This window comes from Microcaecilia unicolor, chromosome 2 (assembly GCF_901765095.1).
Source record: "Microcaecilia unicolor chromosome 2, aMicUni1.1, whole genome shotgun sequence".
NCBI classification, from domain to species: Eukaryota; Metazoa; Chordata; class Amphibia; order Gymnophiona; family Siphonopidae; genus Microcaecilia; species Microcaecilia unicolor.
This window is the reverse complement of record NC_044032.1, coordinates 239,311,816-239,339,055: the sequence shown is the minus strand read 5'-3', so window position 1 is coordinate 239,339,055 and position 27,240 is coordinate 239,311,816. Positions and strand designations below refer to the sequence as shown.

The 27,240-nt window shown below is 43.3% G+C and overlaps 1 protein-coding gene across 2 annotated transcripts; it reads left to right on the top strand.

Moving 5' to 3' along the window:
• Positions 1 to 4,384: 4,384 nt before the first annotated feature.
• On the top strand, positions 4,385 to 17,110 carry DMRT2 (doublesex and mab-3 related transcription factor 2). Of its 2 annotated transcripts, XM_030193828.1 has the most exons (4): positions 4,385 to 5,318; positions 6,180 to 6,704; positions 10,396 to 10,498; positions 15,433 to 17,110. In XM_030193828.1, exons 2-4 carry the CDS (start codon positions 6,219 to 6,221, stop codon positions 16,470 to 16,472), a joined length of 1,629 nt encoding a protein of 542 aa, XP_030049688.1. In that variant the 5' UTR covers positions 4,385 to 5,318; positions 6,180 to 6,218; the 3' UTR covers positions 16,473 to 17,110. The 2 variants fall into 2 exon arrangements, with proteins under 2 accessions (XP_030049688.1, XP_030049689.1); XM_030193829.1 differs by lacking the exon at positions 4,385 to 5,318 and having other exon boundaries at positions 5,326 to 6,704.
• The last annotated feature ends 10,130 nt before the right edge of the window (positions 17,111 to 27,240 follow it).

Genomic DNA, 27,240 nt, shown 5'->3' with positions numbered 1-27,240 from the left:
TTAGGAAACCGTCCAACCCCTTTTTAAACTCTGCTAAGCTAACCGCCTTCACCACTTTCTCCGGCAACGAATTCCAGAGTTTAATTACACGTTGGGTGAAGAAAAATTTTCTCCGATTTGTTTTAAATTTACTACACTGTAGTTTCATCACATGCCCCCTAGTCCTAGTATTTTTGGAAAGCGTGAACAGACGCTTCACATCCACCATCTTAAAAGCCCTTTCTGCTGGAATCTCCACAGGATGCAAGTTTCAATGCACTGAGACACTCCCCTTAGCCCCCCCCCAAAGGCACTTCTGCATGTAGCGGCAAGGGAGGGGGCAGGGGTACCATACCAAGTATTCATTAGATGAGCACAATGTCCTACCTGGGATATAAAACTAATCAGAATAGTCAAATAATACAATCGACCAGGGGCGTAGCCAGATGGCTAATTTTGGGTGAGCCTAAGCCCAAGGTGGGTGGGCATGGAATTCACCCTCCCTGGCCCCCCTCCGGTTAGCTGCTCTCTCTATTCCTTGCTACCCACAAACCCCAAATATTAAATACTTGAGCTGGTGGGGATCCCCAAACCCTGCCAGCTGAAGATTTCCTCCTCCTCCTCCTCCTCCTCAAGCAGCCAGCACTCTTCCAAATGGAAGCTGGCAGCACTTGCCTCACACTGATGCTGCTGTCCAGGCTGTGCATGCTCAGTGCTTTTGCATGTGTGAAAACTGAGCATCTGCGGAAGGGCTGATCTGAGTGTCAGCTCAAGGCAAGTGCTGCTGGCTGACATTTGGAAGAGCGCTGGCTGCTCAAGGAGACAAAATCTTCAGATGGCAAGGTTTAAGGATCCCCACCAGCTGCAGCAAGAGTGTCACAATTTTGGGTGGGCCCGATTCCAAAGTGGGTGGGCCCCGGCCCACCGAGGCCCACCCGTGGCTACACCACTGCAATCGACAATGAGCAGTATGTTTTCCAAGCCAAATACAATATGCTATCCATGCCCATTCTCTGTCCATTCCTTGCCTAGTTCCCACCCCATAACACAAAACAGCGCTTGGGGGTCCTTTTACTAAGCTGTGGTACACACTAATGCGTAATTCCCGGCCAATTTACCATCTACACTGCCTCAGAGATTAAAGCAACAGAGGAATAGATGGGTCACAGTAGTCTATGGTAGAATACAACCTATGACACAGAGGCATTCACCCTTCCAACCATTGCCATTATATAATTCCTTTGCTGAATTGGAGCATTATGATACACAGAAATGAAGTACTGATGTGAATCCAGAGGCAAAAACAATGATGGATTGGTGCAAAGCAGAAAATTCATACTGGTAGGAGACTTCATTATCAGAGGCACCGAGGGCGTCTTTTACTAAGGCACGCTCACATTTTTAGCGCATGCTAAAATTGTGGGTGCACTATACATTAGAGACAGTGATAGGAATGCATTGGCATCTCTAACGTTTAGGGCACCCACAATTTTAGCATGTGCCAAAAACGTGAGCGCACCTTAGTAAAAGACCCCAACCTAGTGAAGTGCCTTCCAGGATCCTCAGCTACCAGAAGTAAAGACCACATACTGAACGTGGTCCGAGAGGAGAGTAAGGATGTTGTAATCCACCTGGGGACAAATTACCTGGCCAACAATAACAAGTTTAGAACACAGAGAGCGTTCCAGAAGCTTGAGGATGGATTGAAGTCTTTGGTTCGGATTGCAGCATTTTCTGAAGTTATTCCTACATATGGGAAGATAGAAGAGAGACTACATAAAACAGAGGAATTCAATACATGGCTACGTTTGGTGTAAAGAAGAAGGTTTCAGATACGTAGGAGGATGGGGCAGTACATGACAAAATCATAGGCTGTACTGTAATGATGGGGTACATCTTTCTGTGATGAGAAATATGATCCTTGGGGAGAAATTCAGACAGTATGTTTCTAGACATTTATTTATTTATGACATATTTACCCCACATTTGCCCGAGAGTGAGTCAGGTTCAGTGTGGCTTACATAACAAATAAAGGAATGATACATATTAAAAATTACATAAACAGATTATAAAGTACAATAAATAATTCTATAACATTGGCTTTGTAAAACAAATATAACATATGTGGTAAATTAACCTGGATGCAACTGTTCTTAAGGGGAGATGGATAGAGAAGAAGATTAAATCATAATTAAGCTTGTAAACAAAGTAGTGAAGATGAATAAATATGGATACAATTAGGGCTAGATAGGATTAGGGAGGGAAGAAGTGAAATTAATTGTATGAATGGATAATGTTCAAATAAAATTCTTTGTTTTCTGAAAGGCTAAATTGAAAAAAATCAGTTTTCAGTAGGTTTCTGAAGGACAGGTAATTTAATTGTTTTTAGTAGAGAATTCTAAATTTTAGTACCTTGATATGAGAAACTGACATTGTGAATTGTTTTATAGATTACATTCCTACAAACAGGGAAACATAGAATGAGATATTCTCTGGATGATGATATGGCATTACGTGGGGGTAATTCAGTGAAATTGTTCATATATGATGGAGCAGAACCATAAAGAATTTGGTGAATAAAAACACAGAATTTGAAAGATATTCTATCTTTTATTGGTAACCAGCGTAGGTTATATAGAAGAGGAGTTGCTTTTGCAAAATGAGGTGATCTACATGTGAGGTGTGCAGCGGTATTTTGAGCAGTTTGTAATTTTTTGATAAGGCCATCTTTAATTCCTGCATAAATGGAGTTACAGTAGTCAAATTTTGTTAGTACAAGGGATTGAACCAAAGTACAAAAGACTTAGTGAAAAAAAAGGTCTTAATCTCTTTAGTTTCCAAAGTGAATTAAAGATACTTGAGATCACCTTAGAAACTTGACTTTCAAGGGTAAGGAATTGATCAGTCGTGATTCCTAATATTTTCTTTGATGAGTCAAGGGGATAAGTGATTGCTCTCTAATGTAAAATTTTTAAGATGTATAGGGTGATGAAGGTTAGTTACTCTTAGAAACTTAGCTTTTTCAGTATTAAGTTAATTTAAAATTAGATGGCCAAGATTCCATTAATTTGATGCCTAATTTGATCGAGTTCATTATTTCATAGAATTCTAAAGATTGGGGGTAACAATAGGAAACAAGGGAATTAAAAACGTCACCCTCAGAAAAAACATGATGGCAGAGGAAAAGGTCTTGTAAATAACAAAAACCATTCTAACTCAATTTGCACATGGAAAGCAATGAGCACAAATGTTCATAGTTTAAGTAGAAAGGTTCAAGATCTTCAAGCCCTGATGTTTGAGGAAAACTTGGATATTGTTGCTATTACAGATGAATGGGATGTGAGCATACCAGGCCATAATCTTTCCAGAAAGGATAGGGAGTGCCGAAGAGGTGGAGGAGTGGCGTTGTATGTGAAAAACAATATCAGAGCGGCTGAAATGTGGGGTACCTAGGAAAAGGAAGAAGCTATATGGATCATCCTGGAAAGAGAAGATGGAACCTGTATCCACATGGGTGTTATCTACAGACCTCCGGCACAAATGGAGAAGCTGGACAAGAACCTGATAGAAGATACTCATAAGCTTGGTATGAAAGGGAAGGTGCTATTGTTGGGAGATTTCAACTTGCCTAATGTGGATTGGAACGTTTCGTCGGCAGAATTGGAAAGATGTAGAGAGATTGTGGATGCTTGTCAAAGTGCCTTGCTCAGACAACTGATGACAGAACCCGCAAGGGAAAGGTCGACGTTGGATCTAGTGCTCACAAATGGAGGAAGTGTTTCCAATGTCCGTGTGGGTGCCCACCTAGGTAATTGTGATCATCACACAGTGATGCACAGGATAGGAGAGGAGAGATTGGTATGCTCAGCTCAGGAGAGGGACCTTGGGGTGAAGGTGTCTGAAGATCTCAAGGTGATGAAACAGTGCAACAAGGCAGTGACCCCTGAAACATGCTCCTTGACATGAAGTGCTATAGGAATTCTGCACAGTGTTATAGAATACAATATGTGTGTAACTTCCAATTAAAGCCAATTAATGTCAATAGTTGGTTGTTAGCAGCCAATAATTGGCTCATTAATCAATTAATTTGCACACACAAATCAATAATGTGCTGATAGTGTGTGCAACTTAGTCACTGTATATAGAATTGGGGGGGGGGGGGGGTAAATGCTTAAGGCACCTTAGTAAAAAGACCCCCTGTGACATTAATGTAAAATATATTACTTGAAATCTTACACAGGAAGGACAGTTTCAGACCAGTTAAAATATTTTAATATTAATAAATGTAGTACATTTCCACACACAGCTCTGAAGAAAACAATGATTGGCTATCAATTTTTGTTACAGTGGCTGGGGCGAATACATGTGAAAACAGTTTGTAACCTGCATAACTTCTCTTTCTTTCTTTGACTAAAAACTTTTGCCACAATGAACGTCTGCTTTTATTGTTATTTCTACGATTAGCAGCAGGGCATTGTGTATGAACTACAATTTTCGAATGCAATTATAATGGTTAAGTGCCCGCATCAAGTTCTTCAAAACAAGCCAGCCTTTGTAGCCTTGTAAAATCACTTTCTAGCAGCCTTTTTGGGATTGTTATGCCAAGAGTGTTGATTACCACGATTTGTTTTGATTCTTTTTTTTTTTTCATTTCTTTTGACCGTAACAAGGAAAACGATCTAACCGGCTGTGTTTACACAATACAAGGTGGGATCTTAACATTGCACTGTTGTGTGTGTGGGTTGTTTTTCTTTTCAAAACAGAGCGCCTAGCTTGCGCCTAGACTGCAGAAGCCGGTAAAAGTGACCGGCAGCCGAAACCGGAGAGATCTGATCTGACAGCAGATTCGAGAGGGAGGGGGGCTGGCTCACGGGCTCGAGGGCGGCGCGTCGCAGCCAATCAGAGCACCGATCGCCTGACAACCGACCAATCAGCTGGGCGGGCGACCCGGGGCTCGCTCTAATAATACAGCCGGCGCGTGAAGCTGGGCGCTGTGCAGAAGGGGAGCCGGGAGAGGGCTGCTAAAGTTGTTCCAGGGACCAGCTGGCAGCGAGGCGATCTTTAATGCGTTTTGATCGCCCTGTTTCTGTCGGAGGGACACATCCTTTATCTTTCCTCTCAGTACTGCTCTTGCTGCGGGGGGCTCTCACAGCCACGGTCTGTTTGTTATCTTGTTGAAGTGTGGTAACCTCAGCACAACCCCAACTTCAGTTGCCCAGGGAAGCCAGGATCTACCTTGGGCTTCAGCCCCTCGTTTGGGCTAGTGTTATAGTTATACTGGCCTTCAGAGGAGTGGATGTCATCCTTGTCTGTCACTTTCCTTCGGTCACAGAATACGGGTGAGTGCGAGGTTTCTCATCTCTGCTCCCCCCTCCCAATATTTTGAATTACAGATGTAGCAGAATTTTGAATAATGCGGTAAGAACTTAAAGTCATTAATTGTGAAGGAGAGATAACATTTTTAAATTGAAAAATAAAGTAAACCAGTCACTACAGGAACTCACAGCTGGTTTTTTGTTGGGCTACAACTGGAATAAAAAAAAAATGTACTGCCTGTCTTCCTGTGTATAAAGTGTGAACTGAGTACACTAGACGTGTTATTGTATCTAGAATTAAACCTTTAGACTGAATAAGTGCTCCCTGGTTTAAACGATTACAAAGTAGCCAACTTGTTGAACGACGTTTTAGCACCAATATTATTGTTTGGGAAATGATGAATAGGCAGGATGACATCCTTATTAAATACAGATTTATTACTGTCACTCATTCGGTCCTTCTGGTGATTTTTCACCTTCTGTGTAAGCAATCCTACAGGAAAACCAAAGTAGGAGAAATAATTTCCTACCCCTGTGGACATCACCTTCTAGGTGACAGATACAACCTGTGTTCACAATATGGGCCCGCCATAAATATGATCATGAAACGATAATACAGCATTTATGCATTCACTGGCATTTAATATTTGTAATGTATGCATGGACCCCTGTCCACTGCGAATAGGGGATTTATAATGGATTTGGTACATTTTGCAGTCTGTTGTACGTTGCAGTTGTGGCACAGCGGGGCTACTTTGCTTTCCCATTCGCTAGGGGCTAAAGGTTTTTCTTCTATTATATTCTATGGAAAGAAGGTTTAGGAAGAGGTGAAGGAGGAGCTGGCCAGGACTGCAACTTGTAGTGAGTTCTATTTGTGTTTTGCAGTGAACGGAAGAGGCTCCGGGAACAACGACTCACAGAACCATGTACGAGGTACAGGAGGTGCCGGGGGTTGTGGATTCCCTATTGCACGGGGACCTAGAGATCGACGTGGAAAGCTTGGAGCTGGAGGAAGAGAGCCATGGACCAATCGGGCACCAGAGCCCCCTGCAGATGGGTGGTGAGCCCGGTGAGGAGGAGGACGAGGACGAGGATGGAGAGGAGGAAGAGGAGGAGGAGGAGGAGGACAGGGCAGCACCTGTATGCAGCCAGAACCAGCAGGTGGAGGGACATCGGGAGCCACAGCAACAGGTGGTACCTGCGGGACCCGAAAAGATAGGGGAGCAGCGGAAGCTGAGCCGGACGCCCAAGTGCGCGCGCTGTCGCAATCATGGCGTGGTGTCCTGCCTCAAGGGCCACAAGCGCTTCTGCCGCTGGAGGGACTGTGCCTGTGCCAATTGCCTGCTGGTGGTGGAGAGGCAGCGGGTGATGGCAGCACAGGTGGCACTCAGGAGGCAACAAGCCACAGAGGTGAGAAACTTGCAGGAATGACACAGGCTCTTGGATGCTCAGTTATGTCAAATGTTCATGTAAGGTATGAAAATATGTAAGCTAATATGCTATGAAAAAAAGTGGCAGATATGTATAAAGCATGCAAGGTGACAAAGGTAAAGAGAAGAAATCTGATGATAAAACAAACTGAAACATGCAAAATAGACACCCCCAGGGACAAAGCAGGAGAAGTACCCTAAGGGTTAGTACTGTGGCCTGACAATTAGGAGAACCGGTTCGATTCTCTCCTTGTGACTCTGGGGAAAGTCACTTAACCCTCAATACCGATGCAGTATCAAAGAGGGTGTTGTTATACTATGGTAAAAACTTTACCAAACTTTTTAATGAGAACACCTCTCAATCATATACCTTTCCAAGTTAAAATGTGTGATTTTTAAGGAAAAAGGCATGTGATTGAGAGGTGTTCTCTGTAAGCCACATTGAGCCTTCAAAAAGGTGGGAAAATGTGAGGTACAAATGCAATAAATAAATTAAGTTAGTCACTTAACCCTCCATTGCCACAGGTACCCGTATATAATATGTAAAGCGCTTTTGATTGTAACGACGGAAAAGCATTGCTAAAAAAGAAGCCTCAGAAGAAGTTCAGGGTTGTTCATTAGACAGCATCCTAAACGCAATATTTAGCAAAAAAGGCTCCTAAAACGTTTGGAACCGTTAAAAAAAAAAAACTGATTTGCAAATACAACAGAAGTCATTGAAGGTCTTGCTGGGAAAAACAATTTAACAGCAGGTTACCATTTACAAAACAGCCTGTTGTTTTCGGTGCTGCACTGTCTCTTCTAGTGGGCCCCGGGGCCTATAATAGTCTAATGGCAAACGAATGAATTGGGAGAAAAGGGCAGACAGACAGACCTCATCACCCAATTCAGCGAGGCTCGCAGTCCATATTTTAGTGTCAACGGTTTGAAAACAATTGCTCAAAGATTGAGGGTTGCTATACTCTGGCCGGCACGATTTTGTAGCGTTCTTAACCGGTTTGAAATGGACGACTAAAAAAAAAGTGCGCTTTTCTTACATCTCATCTCTCACCTGCAGAGCTGAGGCTGCTGTTGCTGCCATCACTATTTATTGCTTCAGCCCAGCAACCCTGTATGGCCACATCTTGAATACTGCTTGCGGTTCTGCTCACCCATTCTCCCACAGTTCACCTAACAGGTGCCGAGGAAGGATATGATTTCGAGCATGGAACAAGTTTGAAGTGCAGTAAGACTAAAAAAAAAAATCTAGGCAGGGAAATGGGGGTGGGCTACAGGGCTACGGCCTCACCAATATTTGGCCTCACACAGCATCAGCAATTAGAAAGTTTTGGGCTGGGGGTGGAGATAGGTTCGTCTGAGCCCTTTAACCCAAAAGAGGTGCGTCTGCCCCTGGGAAAATAGATGGCTGAGAGTAAAAAAAGACAGGCACGGGGAAATCAAGAAAAACAAAGGATAAAGTACATTGAAAGCTGCAGGGCGCAGATATGAAAGTTTTCCCACCTGCTTACTCTGGTGAAAGTATTGAGACATTTTAACCCCCCCCCCCCCACCCCACTTCCCCGTGCCACAATGTTTGCTGTGATAAATCGAGAGCAGTTTTTGCACCGGATCAAAGCTGATGCTGTCTTTAATGAAGTATCCTCCTCTGTCTTATATTGAAAGATCTAGGAACTGTCTTATCTAGATTGTAAGCTCTTTGAGCAGGGACTGTCGTTTTGTGTATGGTGTACAGCGCTGCGTATGCCTTGTAGCGCTATAGAAATGATAAGTAGTAGTAGTAGTAGGTAGCCTATGAAATAAGTGAGTGGCCCGGGGTCCTGCCCGCTTCTAAATATCTTCGGTGCCCTGGAGAAGAACCAACCTGACCAGGGCACCGGAGATATTAGAGGAATTTAGGGAATACGCTCAACCACAGACTATTTAAAGGCAATGGGATGTCACCCTAAATTCAAGTCGCCCTTAACTTTTAGGAGGGCTATGAAAAAGTTTAATACTAGATTTTTTTTTCTCCAGAAAATACCAGATATTGCAATTTGCTAAACCTCTAATTCGGTGTTCTCCTGTCTCACGTGTTGCTTTGGGACATATTTTTGCTGGCCGGTGACACACAGAAGATTCACTGCAGGGGTTGACGGAGGGCAATGGCCCGGATATAATTTTTATTACCAAGGGGCAGGTTTGAAAGCTGTTTTTCTGCTCGTGCGGAGGCTCTGCCTCAATGTTTCTTCATTATTATGTAACGACAAGAGTCCGCCAGGCATTTCATATAACGTATCAAAATGTATAAGCTAATATCCTGTGAAAAAAAGTGGCAAACCTTTAGAGACCTTCAAAATCTGCTCAGCAGAAGCACAACTATTTCCCTGCAACTCATAATGGCACTTTTATTTTTTTTTTTGGGGGGGGGGGGGGGGTGTAATCTGATGTTTTTTTTTAAAGTTGAGTTCACACACTGTCTAGGCGATTTAAAAAGATGGATACACGAATGCTGGCTTATTTTATTTTGTGGATGGAGTAAATGCATACGTTATGAATTATTTTGTACTGAACCCTCTGACAGTGGCTAAAGAATGGAATATAAGTTCCTTTTTATTTATGCAAATGACAATAGAAATGAAAACAGATGCACAATACCGCGACATAATCGCCAGTCTTTTGGCCTAGGCCATCAGAAGTTTTAAACTTTAATAGTGTGGATCGAGGAAACTGTTTTATTTGGCCATCTGATGATCACAGGAAAATATACTTTTATAATATTTGTGTTTGGCCCGTTTCACTCATTATTTAGCTTGTAAGCTCTTTTGAGCAGGGACTGTCTCTTTGTATCAGGTGTTCAGCGCTGCTGCGTCTGGTAGCGCTTTACAAATGCTAATAATAATAATAATGTCCCAATGTCATTTAAAATCAGATGCACAAACGATGCATAATTACTAGAGACCAAGACACCCACAGAGAGCCAAAGATTTTGCACAAGGGGCAATCAAATCGTTTTCTTTTATGATTCTCTTGGCCTTTTCTTCGCAGAGGGCTTATTTTGCATATCCCAAAGTCCCTCCTCAGTTAATTCTAAAACAGTGCGCTGGGAAATAGTGGGGGGAACGAGGTATCTGTTGTCACCTTTGCTCATAAATACAAGGCGCACTCGGGGCGGTAATTGACCCCCTGTAAACCTTCTTTTATAATGTATTTCGATCGGTTTCTTCCAAAACACATCAAACTTAGCGTTTAGGTAAAATGTCCCCAAACAAATTACGCCCGGAGCAGCTTTCCCGCTTTTCTGAAGTTGTTGCCCTTGAAGCCTCAGCCTGTTTTGCCCAAGACAGGTTGAAAGGCTCCTGGAAAAAAAAAATGTCTTTTGTTGTGGGTACAAACAGTTAAATTGAGCGCACTTATTTTCTGTTGAAACTCATAAATAGCCTCCTCCGCCGCTTTTATTTTGTTGACTGTGACTGGAGGAGGTACTCGGAGGGGGGGGGGGGGGGGCAGGTTGGTTGCCGAGCGGTCAGTGGTCTTTTATTTATGTTTCGGAATTGGATAACGAAAATGTTCGGGGCGCCCGGGGTTTCGGATCCCGGAGCTGGGGGGGAATCGCATAACCCATTAAATTGGAAAAGTATTTGTGCATGTTGTACTTGTCGGTTCAGTCATGGGGTTCATTTCTCTACTTTCAGGATAAGAAGGGGCTGTCGGGGAAGCAGAATATTTCGGAGCGCAAACCTGTCTACCAGAGGCATGTGAGGACCCCCAGTCTGCTCGCTAAGAGCATTTTGGAAGGTAAAACCCCTGCTATGAAGAGCAGCCAAGCAATTTTATGACTTAGATATACCGATGGAATCCAGTCTGTTTGCAAATTGCTACTTTTAATTGTTTTATTTAAATATAAACATTGTTTTTTTTGTCAGGTTTGTTAATATTGAATAAATCCTAAGATTGAGACGAGGCTGAAGCATCTGTTAGTGGGGGGGTTGGGATACGGTGGAGACATTCATTTACCGATAAAGATGTAAACAGAAACCAAAGCCGGTTTTCAGGGGGAGGGAAAGAGGTAGGAAACTCGGGATCAGGAAATATTAAATAGAAATGGTGGTGGATGCACGGAACGATTTGGGGCTGGAGGTGGCAGGGATAAAAACAGTAAAAGAATACAAGAGATTAAAGGATAAGTACAAAAGAACCCTTACTGGGGAAAACGTGATGGAAAAAAAATCAGAGATTAGCTGCCTTCGGAGTCTTTTCTGTGCATAACTGTACCAATAGCCAATATTTTTAAGTGCACTAAGATGCACGTGCTATAGTTTCCCAAGCGGAGCTAAAAACGAACCGATAGAGAACTTAAAACTGTGAAAACACATCTTTTCGTTTCCCCCTTTTGCAGTCTTATGGTTGAAGCCATCGGAATGTTCTGCCGTCCCATAAACTGGCTACAGGTGATTCTATGTAATTATCAGCGGCAGAGGCTTGATCCCTTTATATTCCCCATAGGAAGAACTTTTCTTTTGTATTGTTTGTGCTTTTTCTAATTTAAGTGTAGGTTGATAGGGAATAGGTTTATAGTAAACCCCGAGTAACACAGAAAGCTAGGAAATAAATGTCTTTACAAAAAATGTTTTGCAATCAGTCGAGTTACTGGCGGCTCCACCTCTTCTGTGTTATGGAAAGAAGGCTATAGAAATGTGTAGTAGTATGTAATTAATTTCTGAGCAAAATATTATTCAGAAGGCGGGAGGGTTAATAGAAAAAAAAAAACCAACAACAAGTAAGGGTCATACTTTAAGGTTGGAAACCTCTCCTGCCCTTTGTTTTCACGGATGTGTTATTTCGTAAAATTGAAAATCGCGTTGCCAGCAGGGTTTAATACCCGTGGTTTTCAAAATCTCTATCCAATGTCCTGCTTTAGGAACCTTTTTTTTTTCCCCCCGGTCGGAAGAAAATACCTGTTTATAATGTGGCTGATTTAGTAAACATATGCTGTCAGACGTACATGGGAAGTGGAGCAGTTCAACTAAATATTGCTTTTCCGCAAAGCGCGCAGCTCAAATGAGCGGACCCCACCCAAATTACTCCAGTCACCTGCACTGCAGAAACCGATTTTCTTATTTTCAGTTTGCTACACACAATTTTCAGTTAAAGTTTAGTAGGGTTTCAGCAGTGTTCGTAAATAGAGCAAAACAGGTTCTAGATGATTGATTACCTCCCCCTTTTCTTTTTTAACTATGCTTTGGGACTCTAGCGAGGAAGCTTGGGAATCTGGGTCAAACGTAAAGAAAATGCATTAGACGCAAACACATCTCAGTCGACCTGGTCGCAGCCTAGCAGAATTCATTTTCATCTTAATTTTATTTGCAAACGAACCAGATGAAGCTGTTCTCGCCTAAACACTGCATACTTGGATATGCAAACACTTTCTCTTGCACTAGTTTGTCCAGTGACAGAGCAGATTACTGGTCTTTCAGCGGGGTTATTTACACTGCCTCAGTCATTCTCAGTTAGTATCCATTTAGAAAGCCGCATAACAATGACTGATACCTGTGCCTGTGATCTAATCTTTACTTATGCTACAGGTCTGGCAAGCCACCAAATTGATCGGCGCTTGGTTTGCAAGATACAAAAATACTGTAATGCCAAGCTAAGATTACAAGGGCTGGTTAGGCCAAGTTAAATGACGCAGCTTTCCAGTTTTGGGATTTAGGAGTGGTGAAGGCGGTTAGCTTGGCAGAGTTTAAAAAGGGGTTAGACGGTTTCCTAAAGGACAAGTCCATAAACCACTACTAAATGGATTTGAAAAATCCACAATTCCAGGAATAACATGTATAGAATGTTTGTACGCTTGGGAAGCTTGCCAGGTGCCCTTGGCCTGGATTGGCCGCTGTCGTGGACAGGATGCTGGGCTTGCTGGACCCTTGGTCTTTTCCCAGTGTGGCATTACTTATGTACTTAGGAGGGTTTATTCAACTTTAGATACTGAATGTGAAAAGACAGTTGTGCATGTAAAAGTGCCTTATTTTATTTGTCTAATTTTTCTTGTTGGCATTTTTGTTTTAAGGAATATTTAGTCTAATTTCCGTCTGAATGTCTGGTCTTTTCCTAAATATTAGCGCAGGATATCTGCAACACGTTCCAGAAGGACTAAAACGGGTCCCGTGTCAGATAACATATGCTAATTTTTAGTAAAAGTTTATGTGCATTGAAAAATTCAGTGCGCACTAATTCATTTTAGCTTACCGTAAAGGCGCAATGCTCTCTGGGTGATAACTGTGCCCTTGCCTTGCCAAGCTGGCAGGGCAGGAATGATAGGGGATTGCTCCTGCCCTAGTAGGATAACACCTGTGGGTAGATGAGGGTAAGTGGATGGATGGCTGGGATGGGGGAATTGGGAGGGGGAAGAGGGGCATCACCCTGCACCCGGGGAGGGGTTGGAACATTCTCGAGCACTCGGGGGAGACGGGGCTGGGATCAAAATAACAGGAAAAATGTGAGGAAATTTCATTGTGTGTGTGTTTCGGATGAAATAGATTTTGTTGGCGTTTCCCTGTCATTTGTAAAGATGACAGAATACCCCCCCCTACCTGAGAGTACTTGCATGGGAGTGGGGAATCTTTGGTTTCTGGTGGAATTCACCTCTTTAATCACTTCCTTATCACTTTTTCTTTCTTTAACTTCTTCTCTTTTTCTTTTCTCCTAGCTCTCCCTGGATTTTCCTATCATCTGTAACAATTTATACCTAGAAGCTAAAAATGACTTCTGCAATAGGTATAGATGCTTTCTTTGACCTTGAGCTACACTATAAAAGATGAAAGAGGAATAGCAATAGGATTTGATGCTGTGGTTTAGTAACCTGAAATCAGATTTTAATCAGGGTGTAAGTAGATGTAGAATTGCTATAGTTTCAGCAAAGCATTCAGAAACAATTGTAGACCCTTGCTCGATAATTGGTTTTATGGCCAATGAACATTAGTTTCCAGTGTTCTATTGTGTTCGTCTTATCGATACAAGTGTAAAATAATTACTAGGTTTCCAATAGATCCTGTGGCAGAAAAAAGGGGCATAGCTAGATGGGGCCACAGGGGCATGGGCCCCCACAGATTTAGTCCTGACCCCCTCTACTTTCGACCCCCCCGCCACTGACCCTCCCCCGGCACTTTCAATCTCCCTCCCGCCGCTGCTGCTGACCCTCCCCTGCCACTGCCAGGTACCTTTGCTGGCGGGTTCTTCTTCAGCACCGGTCTCTGGCACGTTTGCTGATCTATTTCTGTGAGTCCTGACTCCTGACGTTCTGCATGCACGTCCTGCATGGAACGTCAGGAGTCAGGACTCAGAGAAACAGATCAGCGAATGCACCGGAGACTGGCGCTGAAGAAGACTTCGGCTGGCAGGGGTTGGGGACCCCCGCCAGCAAAGGTAACTGACGGTGGTGTGAGAGAGTCAGTGTTGGTGGTGGTGGTGGTGGTGGGGGGGGGGGGGGTCGAAAGTGGTGGGGGAGGGTCGGCAGCAGTGGTGGTGGTGGTGGGGGGTTGGCAGCTGGGGGAAGCAGGCTAAAATGTGCCCCCCACCTCAGGCTCTGGACCCCCTCCTGCCGAGATCTGGCTACGCCCCTGGCAGAAACATCCTTGAAAACAGTTTTAAATGCTCCTCTAGAGCGCTGGTCCTCAGCCAGTTGGGTTTACAGAATATCTGTAATGAATATGCATGAGGGAGATGTACTCATAATGGAGAGTATGCAGTGGAGGAGTTGCCTAGTGGTTAGGGTGGTGGACTTTGGTCCTGAGGAACTGAGTTCAATTCCCACTTCAGGCACAGGCAGCTCCTTGTGACTCTGGGCAAGTCACTTAACCCTCCATTGCCTCATGTAAGCTGCATTGAGCCTGCCATGAGTGGGAAAGCGCAGGGTACAAATGTAACAAAAAAAAAATCTCTGTTATGCTTATTCATTAGGGATAGGGATATTTTGAAAAGCCAATTGGCTGGTGATCCCCCATGACGGGTTTGAGAAAAACTGCTCTAGATGGAATATTTTAGTTAGAATTATAGTATTGGAAACTAGGGTTGCCAACTAGATCCAGATTTGTGTGACACGGTTGATCCAGTTCTGGGCTTACCCCAATGCATGCAGGGACTTGCAGCCTTTACTTTCTTAGGGAATCCAATGGGGAACTCAGAACCACAAGTCCCTCCATGCGATGGGGAAGCCCAGGACTGGATCAACCTTGTTGGGTGAATCTGGATCTAGTTGACATCGTTAAGGTAAACCCTGATTTTGAAAAACATTGCTTTGCAAGTGGAGTACTGAGTAATCTAATAGCTAGGATTCTATTAAATGGAAGGCATCCTGTTTTATTAAGTAAAATCATCAATAGGGAAAGATTTCACTAGTCCTGCAGTAAAGCAGGCTGGTGAAACCCACATTGTGACCCGTAAACCATGTACCCCTGGGTTGACTTCATTGTTCCTTGTTTTCATTTTACTTTTCCATTTTCTAGATTGGCTCCTCCTCTTCGTTTGGAGTCTGAACGGCTTAATGCCAGTGTTATGATTTCCTTTGTTATATTCTGGTTGCTATATTTGAGCAATTGGATATAGTATTTGCATAGTGTGATATGACACTGGGCACTTCAGATTTTCATATGTGATGTATGAGATACAATTTTTTGAAAATGCTATAAATAAAACGTGAAAAAAACCCTCATAAGCTGTTCATCTCTATCTTTCAGGGTATCGCCCTGTTCCTGCTGATGCTTACCTTGGAGGAAACACCACCCTGCCACACCCAGTGAGCGACAGGATGAGGAAACGCCGTGCTTTTGCTGACAAGGAGCTGGAGAACATAATGCTGGAGCGAGAGTACAAAGAGAGGGAGATGCTAGACGCCACACAGGCTGCGGCTCTTTTCCTACCTAATCGCATGATGCACACCACCGAATATAACTCCTACAAAACTGCCTACGGCCCTGCTCAAGTTGAGACTCCGGGCAAAGAGTTCTCCAGCTTCGTGCCTCCTTGCCTTGACCTAACCATGCAGTATTCAGGATCTGGCAATGTGGAGCTGATTTCTTCCAACGTCAGTGTGGCCACCACTTACAGGCAATATCCCTTGCCCTCTAGATTTTTGATGTGGCCAAAATGTGGCTCCGTCAACGATGCTCTTCTCTATCAACAGTGCCTGGTGAATTCCACTGCGGTTCAAGCCCTTAAGCCTGCAACAGCTTGGGATGCCAAGGCTCCACAAATTCAAGAGCGCCATCCGCTAGAGCACGAGATGGCGCCACCTAAACTGGAAAACTCCTTTTTACCTCCTCAACCATCTCGGAATGACATTCACTGCCTACCGCAGGAGACTCAGGAGAGATCAGCCTTTTCGCCCCACAAAAGGACCTTCTCACAGATTTCTGAAAAGGACTTGCCTGCTGCGGAGCCCATTTTAAATAAGATCAGCAAGGAGAACGCCAAGCAGACTGTGCCACTTAAGTACGCTCCTTTCTATTCTCTGTTTCAGCATACTCTGAGTGAAAAACCAGTTCCCGAATTCCAAACATCGTATCTCAAAGATTCTTTTGAAGAAGCTTCAAAGAAATACAGGGAATGTTTGGCTAAAGAAAACCACAAGTACACATTTACAATAGATAGGTATGCAAAGGACTTTTTTGCATCCAAAGAAGTGGGAACAAAACTTTCAGCAAATGACCCTTTGCCGTTTTCAGTTGAATCAATTCTTAGAAGGCCTTCGCCAATGATTGCCCATGCATCTCAGTGACCTGGGTCTGACCTAGACTTTTTGACTTTGAACCTTTTCCAAGCTCCATTTTGTTTCATTTTGGATGTGTGTGTGTGCAGTAGATGTATTCTGTATATAAATATGCATGTTCTCTCTCATTCTGTCTTTTTTTAATGACTTGGCAGTTTTCTCTTGCTTCCTCGGCTCAGCTGGAACCAAAGCTGGTATCTGACGCCATGATCCTTCATGTGCAATTCTCTTGGGATCTTTTTCTCTATTTTATATCCTTTCCCAATTTAGGTTAGTTCAGTCATCACAGCCAAAGGCTGCAACTGTCAACTGATGACCACGAACCTTCTAGAATCCTACAATCAAGGGCCCACAATTCAGCCACTAGGTGTCACCATTGCACACAATGACTGACTCCCTCCTCCTTCTGCCCCTGCCTCTACGTAATCTCCAGCAGTAGCTGATGCAGGCAGTGGATGATCTGAGCTGGGAATTGAACCCAGGTGGCTCCACATGACACTTCTACTGAACTGTCAGGCTAGTCCAATATGCAAGTTATTTCTAACCTGCAAAAATGACGATATTTAAATGGGAAAACTGAAATCTGCATATGTGTAAATTGTTAAAATGCTGAATCTTACATATTTGTTACACCTTATACAATAAAACATGAATTTATTTTTAAGTTTGCAGCATGCTGTTTGTTATGGGATTACTTCTCTATGTAGTTTTGAGAATGACAGCTTAAGAGTAGTTAAATAGTATATGCTTGGATTGCTTTAAGAGTCATTGTCAGATTTGGTATAATGGAAGAGATGTTTTTGAGAAGCTAGGTTCTGCATATTATTATTATTTTTTAAAAAGCATATTAATGGTGTTGTGCATGTTTTAAAACACATGGGGGTTAGTTAATATTCAGCTGGTGACAGTCAGCATTTTGTTAAACGCTGGCCACCACCAGCTGAATTGTGCTGGATATTATTCAGTGCCAGGCCATATCCAGGCCTCAGCACCCAATATCTGGGTACAAGGTGGCTGCTGGGAGTTATCAGGTACCAATCTCTTTGTTGTCCTAAGTTAACCAGATAGTTATCCAGGCAGTGGCTGTGTGTCACTGAAAATCTGGGTATGAGTTGGGCAATGTTACTTGACTGGATCGGAGCTTCTCCTACTGGGTTAGGTAATGCTGAATATCAGGCTTAAATTCCAGCTCTTTAAGTAAGAGCAGATAAGGAGAACCCTCACATTGCCCAGTGCAGCAGCTGCAGAGGTAAGAAATCAAGGTTTCAAGCTACGGACTCACCACAATTCTTCTATTTACATGGCTGCAGGAGGCTGAGTCATGGAGTTCTAATTAGGCTTTTAAACAAAGACCAGTGAAGGACAGAATACAACAATCCCGGTCCTAGAGAGCAAGAGATACATGAATTAGGATGCTATTAGGAGCTCTGCTTTCATTTCAGCTAGCCTGTAAGCCTAAATACAAACTAGAAGGATGGAGCTCTGTCCTCAGGCAACCATGTCCTTCATACACTCAACAGTGCCCTCTTATTTTTATTAGGCCAATGTACTAACATGCAACAAACTATGGGGTCCTAATGAATTTAGCACGTGCTAAATGCTGTGAACCTCATTCTGTACCTATGGGCTACATGGCACTTAATGCACCCTAATTCAATAGCGCACACTAACCCCCCCTGTTTACTAAGCTGTGCTAGTGGCTGCCGTGCGCTAATGCCAACACAGCCCGTTCGCTTTGAATGGGCTGTGTTGGTATTGTCACGTTAGCACGCCTTATTAAGAGGACCTCTACATGAGCTATTTCTAATTTAGCAGGCAGTGTTTTTTCACTGGAACTTGCATGCATAGTATTTGACAGCAGGGGCGTAGCCAGACAACAGATTTTAGGTGGGCCTAGACAAGAAGTGGGTGGGCACCAAGTGTTCTCCCTCCCCCCAACCACCACCAAAAAAATATCTCAGCTGACGGGAAAATGCTTCTTTCTACCTTGGGGGTCTGCAGCAGGCGTGCGCTAAAAACGGAGAATGCGCATATGCTGGTATCGTAGAGAGTAGTGTCTTCATTACCATCAGGGGGAAGTGTTCAGCTGGCCAAGCTTGGGATCCCCACCAGCTACCGCTTAACGTATACTACTGTTGGGTGGGCCTGAGTCCTAAATGGGTGGGCCCTGGCCCACCCAGGCCCACCTGCGGCTACGCCAATGTTTCAAAGGAACTTTTATGCAAAATCTTGAACTATGCCACAAAGAGTTGTAGTGAACCACTTTGCAAAAACAGCTTTGCAGGGTAAGGATGTGCGTTCATTAGTGTGCCTTAGGTTTGATAACATGCCTCAAAATTTTAGTAAACAGCACAACAGCAGCAGCAAGAAGAGTTAGCTGTTTTTTTTTTTTTTTTGCCATTTGCACTGAAGAATTGTTCACGCAGGAATTGAAGCACCTGCTTTGAACCTCATTGATTTGGTTTGGAAACCTGTGTAACCCCTATTTGTCCAAAACTTGGCCAGGTTGGCTCCTGTTTTCCAATAAAATCTTGTTTGGATGAACTCTTGCCCACTCTTCTTTCCCTGGATTGCTGCTGCTGCTGTTGTGTCGTTTGCTTCTGTTCTGCAGTGGGCTGTTTGGTTTCAAAACTTTTACTGCATGGAAAATCAGTTTAATATACTTTAACCTATGAATTGTGGCATGCCACAAAACCCTCCATGACTTCAGGGAGAAATTTAGATTCTGTAAACCCTATTGTACCTGAATGTAACTCATGTTGAACTATTACTGGAAAGGCATGAGCTAAATAAGAAAAAAAAAAAAAGCCAAATGTGTACCGATTCAAGGAGCCCTTTTACTAAGCCGCGTAAGTGTCTATGCGAGCCCAATGTGCGCCAAAATGGAGTTACTGCCTGGCTACTGCATGGATCTTGAGGTAATTTCATTTTTGGCATGCATCCGATATGTGCAACCCAAAAAAGTTTTTATTTTTGGATGCACGCAAAGTGGCATTTGACACCTGGTTACCGTGTGAGAATTTACCACTAGGTCAATGGTTGGTGGTAAGGTCGCAGACCCAAAATGGACGCGTGGCAATTTTGATTTTGCTGCCTGTCCATTTTCGGCAAAAATTTTAAAAAGGCCTTTTTTTACAGACGCGCTGAAAAATGGATCAGTGCGCTCAAATCCTGCGCCTACACTACTGCAAGCCATTTTCAGCGCACCTTAGTAAAAGAACCCCTACGTTCATTAAACAGTTCTTATACATGTTAAAAATGTTATTAATGTATGACACAAACAGACAAACAACCCCCCCCCCCCTGAAAATCAGGGAGAAAGTCAAATACATTGAAAGTGAAGCAAAAGGTTTTGGTCAGTGTGCAGCCCTGTTGCAAAGCTGTTTTTATACACGGGGATCATTTAATTAAAGGGCCTTAAGCCCTTAATGTGTGGTTAGCGTACGCTAACAGGCTACTGCGGAGCGCACTAACATGGGAGCACAGTGCCTGTGAAATAGGAGGCAGTAAGTGCTCTTGCATTTATTCATTGCAGGTAGCACATGACCTACAGTTAAAACAAGCAGCAACGGCCCTGACAAATGCCACAGGCTTGGGAAAGTCCTGCGTCAACCTGAATTAAGCCCAGATTGTACCACAGTTTAGCTTGGCTCCCACTCAAAGAATGTATTACTTTCAAAATCTGCACCCTGGTCCACAAGATTATCTATGGCGAAGCACCGGGTTACATGTCTGACCATATAGACCTACCAAAAAGAAACACAATTGGATCATCACAATCATACCTAAATCTTCACCACCCCAGCTGCAAGGGACTCAAGTATAAATCAATCCACAGATCCAGCTTCTCCTATATAAGCACGCAACTACGGAACGCATTACCAAAAGCCATAAAGACAACACACGACCACCTCTACTTCCGGAAATCACTAAAGACCGACCTGTTCGAGAAGGCATACCTTGCTGATGCAACTTAAGTGCCTGGACTCAGCAACACAACGAAACCATAACCTGCAACGAACATTATATATAACTCTTCTTCTCTCGATTCTATTATGTGTCTGTAACACATACATCTCATTCTCTACCACATCACTCTGTATTTGTTTCATCACCGAAGGCGGCATACGCCTCATGGTGCTATGTAAGCCACACTGAGCCTGCAAATAGGTGAGAAAACGTGGGATACAAATGTAATAAATAGTATAGCTATGTATGCACAACAAATTAATCTCTTTGCATAATTTTGCATCACACCATCATGTTTTTGCAAGCATAAAACTATCAGTATGTGTGAAAAAATAGCTGTTTGCTAAGAGGCCAATATTCAGGCAGCCTTATTCAACTAAAATGAACTGAACAATTTTGGTCAATTTATATACTCAGTTCAGATCTGCATGTGCTGAATATCTGGTCTAACATTAACCAGATAAAGCCATCCCGTTCACTTTAGGACTGCTATCTGGCCAGCCTGAATTAGCTGGGTAACTTTCGGTAACTTTTTGATAACAGGTCAAAGTGAGGTCATGCTCTGGGATTTCTTCCAGTTTTGCCAATTTTTTTTTTTTTTTGGGGGGGGGAGGGGGGAGAGAAGACAGTAAATGTTGTTTAGACAATAATTTTCCTATACAAAATTTAGCCAGTGAGTAGGGGGTGGGAAAAGGGAAGAGGCATGGAATATGAAATATTTTTTTTTGGGGGGGGGGGGGGGGTTGTCTAGTTGACTCCAAAAGTTACTTGGACAAATCCTTTGAATAGAAACCTTTAAGAAAATAGCAAAGTTTTGCATACTAAAAGGGAAAATAGTACTATCACAAATAACATGCCCTCTGGAGGGGCATAATCGAACGGGGCTGGCGTCCTGACCGTATTATTGAAACAAGATGGCCGGTCATCTTTTGTTTCGACAATACAGTCGGAGCCGGCCAAATATCAACATTTGGGTCGGCTTTAGAGATGGCCGGCATTGGTTTTCAGTGATAATGGAAACTAATGGTGGTCATCTCAAACCCACCCAAATCCAAGCCATTTTGGTCGTGGGAGGAGCCAGCATTTATAGTGCACTTAACCCCCTCACATGCCAGGTCACCAACCGGGCACCCTAGGGGGCACTGCAGTGGACTTCAAAAATTGCTCCCAGGTGCATACCTCCCTTACCTTGTGTGCTGAGCACCCCCCCCCCCCAAAACCCACTCCCCACAACTTGCACCACTACCACAGCCCTTAGGGGTGAAGGGGGCACCTACATGTGGGTACAGTGGGTTTTGGGGGGGTTGGAGGGCTCCCATTTACCAATACAAGTGTAACAGGTGGGGGGGGGGATGGGCCTGGGTCCGCTTGCCTGAAGTGCACTGCACCCACTAAAAACTGCTCCAGGGACCTGCATACTGCTGTCATGGAGCTGGGTATGACATTTGAGGCTGGCATAGAGGTTGGCAAAAAAATAATTTTTAATTTTTTTTGGAGTGGGAGGGGGTTGGTGATCACTGGGGGAGTAAGGGGAGGTCATCCCTGATTCCCTCCGGTGATCACCTGGTCAGTTGGTGCACTTTTTGGAGGCTTGGTCCTAAAAATAAATGGACCAAGTGAAGCCAGTCAAGTGCTCGTCAGAGGCGGCCTTGTTTTTTCCATTATTGGCCGAAGCTGGCCATCTTGTAACCACGCCCCGTCCCGCCTTCTTTACCCTGCCGAAACGCCCCCTTTAACTTTGGCCGGCTCTGTGACGGAAAGCAGTTGGAGCTGGCCAAAATCGGCTTTCGATTATACCGATTTAGCCAGGTTTAGGAGATGGCCGGCCATCTCCCAATTTGTGTCGGAAGATGGCCGGCCATCTCCTTCAAAAATAAGCAGGATAGTCATTTTTAGCACACAGATTAGCCCTTGCACAATCTGCAATTGTTAGTATACTGATCTCTTCATTTTTTAACACAGGTGAATAGCCATGGGTGAGCCCGGAGGGGCACAAGTCTTTCCGCTATTGGCTCAGGACCCTCTCATGGCCCTACCCAACTTCAATTCATTGAAAATATTACCTTCATTGGTGGGGATCCTCAGGCCAAGCAAATATAATTGCGTTGGAGCATTTGTTCACTTTCCATGTGCAGTCAATGCTGTGGATGGCATGTCCTAGTCATCATAGTATAAATTAATGAATGACTGATCTGGTACAGTAACATTTACTGTGGTCTCCTCACTTTTTAAACCTCTTTTCATCCAGTCTATGATGTGTCTAGAATTATGGCTAGCACCTGCTATGGGCCATCACCCTCACACCTCAGTGGATATACTTTCAGAAGATGAGCATATTTCCATGGTAGACTCGTGAAATATCAGGGCCTGTGGCATGGCCATCCATCAAGCCTTTTAAATAAGTATTAAAAAGCCATATAATAAGCATTACTATGAGCCTACAGCCACTGATTACCACAATATCAACAATGTTCCAATTACTGGCCAACCATAGTATCACTCCTCCAGTTTCCAAACAAGTGACATTAATGGAGGAGTAGCCTAGTGGTTAGCGCAGCGGCCTTTGATCCTAGAGAACTGAGTTTGATCTCCACTGCAGCTCCTTGTGACTCTAGGCAAGCCACGTAACCCTCCATTAAGCCATGTACAAAATAAGTACCTGTATGTAATATGTAAACTGCTTTGATTGTAACCACAGAAAGGCAGTATATCAAATCCCAACCCATTCCCTTTCCCTTGGCAGTCCCTTAACGGCTCTGCGGTCATCTTCTTTGCTCTCTCTTCTTCAAAATGGCCATCTGTCCATATCATTTTCGATCCATTCACCAGCTTCCCTCAGAGATGAGAATCTAGGAGTCACCAAGCAAAAAGGCACATGCAACGGGAGCAGACATATTATAAATACACACAATGAAAGAAATGAGTGGCACAAACTCAGCAGCTTCCATGTGGAACCAGAGATTTTGCTCCCTTCCACATGTAGCTTGCGCATTTTATGAAACTATGGGGTCATTTAACATGTGCATACTGCATCAAAAAAATGTACTCAAATGCCCAGCATCTGACGCACTTAGGTCCTTACCATGCAGGTTCCTTACCGCTAGGTCTATGGCTGGCAGTAAGGTCAGACACCCAAAATGATTTTGCCGCACGTCCATTTTCGGCAAAAATTAGAAAAAGACTTTTTTGGTATGTGCACTGAAAAATATTTCTGTGCGCGCCCAAAACCTGCGCCTACACTATCGCAAGCCACTTTTTACTGCGGCTTAGTAAAAGGACCCCTTAGTTTTGAACCAAAACTAGAGCAACAGTTTGATGTCTTCCCTTAAGGTTCTAACACAGACTATAAACAGCGTTCAGAAGAATTATTTCCCATTCTCCCAGCAGCTTAAATGGTATAAATATTGGGCAACACTTCAAGTAACCAAATATAAATGCCCAGCATTTGCAACAATCCCATTAGTGACCTCAGCAATGACTTGTTTCACATTAGCGATCAGCCTGTTACTCGCCTTAATTCTCATCGGTCACAAAAATATTTCGTTACCCTTTAATTTCTTTTAATTTACCGCATCAAAAAAGGCATACCATGGGACGTGCTGAGGTATCCTGTGGTAATTTGGGAATGTTTGCATGCTACCCACGCACTGAAAAATAAAGTTGATTTTTTTTAGCTCTGGGGGTGGGTCTCAGGGTGGAGAGTGGGTGTGTTCTGCATTAATTGGTTAGTGCGTGGGCATTGCTGCACACTAACCGATTCGTGCAGGTTTAGCATGCATGCTACCCACAAACTGAAAAATAAAGTTGATTTTTTTAGCTCTGGGGGTGGGTCTCAGGGTGGAGAGTGGGTGCGTTCTGCATTAATTGGTTAGTGCGTGGGCATTGCTGCACACTAACCGATTCGTGCAGGTTTAGCATGCATGCTACCCACGCACTGAAAAATAAAGTTGATTTTTTTAGCTCTGGGGGTGGGTCTCAGGGTGGAGAGTGGGTGCGTTCTGCATTAATTGGTTAGTGCGTGGGCAATGCTGCACACTAACCGATTCGTGCAGGTTTAGCATGCATGCTACCCACAAACTGAAAAATAAAGTTGATTTTTTTAGCTCTGGGGGTGGGTCTCAGGGTGGAGAGTGGGTGCGTTCTGCATTAATTGGTTAGTGCGTGGGCATTGCTGCACACTAACCGATTCGTGCAGGTTTAGCATGCATGCTACCCACGCACTGAAAAATAAAGTTGATTTTTTTAGCTCTGGGGGTGGGTCTCAGGGTGGAGAGTGGGTGTGTTCTGCATTAATTGGTTAGTGCGTGGGCATTGCTGCACACTAACCGATTCGTGCAGGTTTAGCGTGAGTCCCTACCGCCTACAAAATAGATGGTGGTAGGACTCACACGCTAATGAGAAAATTAAAGCATAGCCATTAATAGGAATATTAGAAAACTTAGTCATTTTACCCCAGAGGTAAAAATGGCCTTAGCGCATGGGAAAGACCTATGTAAGGGCATGCTAAGACCACTTTTTAATGCTGTTTGGTAAAAGGGCCCCTATATATATAAGTGCTGCTAATTAAGTACTGAGGCCATTTTAGAGGCAGAAATAAAAAACAAAGAATTGATTCTTCATGTAAAAATCTGTGCATATATCACTGAGCTAGTGCAAAACTCGAAAAGGACATTTTTTTCCATGAATATACACATGTAGAACCCAATACTATAAAGCTGAGGGAGCAATATTTATCCGATTGCGGGTCACTGGCTGCATTAGCCACGGATACACTGGCTGCCAGCACCTTACAGGGCTAAATTTAAAACTCTATGTTTGATTTCCAAGGTCTTCAGACAAAATGGGCCAGAGTACTTAAAGAATAAGTTAGCCCTCTACACACCTTTGAGACCTCTGAGATCCTCTCAAGGGACATCACTATCTGTCCCCTCATCAAAAGAAATTGTATGATGTGATACCCACCAGCGAGCCTTCTCAGGAGTAACCCCCATGCTCTGGAATTTACTCCCAGAGGGGCTACTTATAACTCGAGACTACCTCTACTTCAGGAAGCAGGTGAAAACCTGGCTCGTCTCCCAAGCCTTTAATACATAGGGTAACTAATTATACACCCGTTCTGCACCTGGACTAGCTTGCTACACCCATTGTAACTTCCTTATATCTTGATTAACTGTAGAAAGAGCTAGCCACCCATTTATTTATCCCAATTGATGCTGTACCACGCATCTTGTCCCCATCTATATATTTGCATTTCGGCCCTCAGCTAAATGGTAAGCTGTATTGTACAAAAGCATTAGTATCATAGCAATGTTATTTGAATGTTCTAATGTGTGCTTATTAGATATTCCATCACTATTATGCTTGCATCATGTTATGTCTCTGTTATTTGAATTTCTGTCCTGTTAAATGTGTATAATTTTTTATCCTGTTTCTTGGTAGTCTTATGATAAGAACATAAGAGTAGCCATACTGGGTCAGACCAATGGTCCATCTAGTCCAGTATCCTGTTTCCAAGAGTGGCGAAGCCAGGTCACAAGTACCTGGCAAAATTTGCTGTTTTCAAGGTTTCCTCTTTCATTGTATTTATGTTTATACTTATACATTTTACTATTGTTATGCTGTTAAAATTGTACGTTTGATGTTAAACTGTATCTACTGTACACCACCTTGGGTGAATAAAGGCGGTTAATAAATTCCAATAAATAAAATAAGTACATTCAGTGCTGAGTCATGTGTGGGCACAGGACTGAATATCTGGGGCTAATTGTTCTGTTGCTAGTCACTGGAGTGTACTAGCCAATATTCAGCCATTTTGAATATTGGGCAGTGAGGGCCTAAAATTAGGCTCCTTAGTTAAACTCCTAAATTTGTGCCCTATTTAAGCTAAACTTAGAAGCCTAGTTTTTTAGCTGAAAATTAATCTTAATTTAGGAGCTTACACTTTTATTTATAAATTTAGGCCTGCCATTCATTGGTCTTGTGACATGGAGATATGTGCAGCTAAGAAAAAGAATGATATCATATATATGCACTTTGACACAGCCAGTAGGGTGAAAGTTTGGCCACAAGTTGGTGTTTGGATTATCAAAGTTTGATTTCAAAAGCTAACTGTTTTTGCACATATTCTATTGACTGAAAGTTAATTACACAGGTTTACCAGAAAGATGCATAACGATGCAGAGTTTTTATGATTCATGACTGGTGTTTTTTTAATGCCGATTATGAAAGACTGGACTCCAGTAAAATCCTACCCCCTCCCCATGAAAGTTGTTAAAAGGATGGAGGTAGGGGATCTGAGGCTTTTTCCTTCAGGTTAATTAATATCATACTGTGCATCGGGTCTACAATGATTGTAAATTAAGATGGCTAGACTTTGATATGAAATAAGAGTTTACTGTTGATTATTGATTTCGTGTCTCTGACTATATTTGGTTACTGAAGTGCTACCCAATATTTAAAACCATTTAAAACCACTCCCCAGACATATCTGATCAATCTGTGACCATCTACTCTTCCGGAAAGCACTAAAAACCTATTTATTCAAGCAAGCCTATCCAAATGACCCAGACTAATCTTATGAACCCATCTACCCAACACATACCCAGGAGACAATGACATTGGCCCAGACTATCCTGCTTATAATCGAAAGAGAAAAACGCCTAAATTGCGACCCAAATCGGGAGATGGGCGTCTTTCTCCCGTGGGCGCCCAAATCGGTATAATCGAAAGACGATTTTGAGCGTTTCCAACTGCAATCCGTCGCGGAAACGGGTAAAGTTGATGGAGGCATAACGGAGGCGTGGTGAAG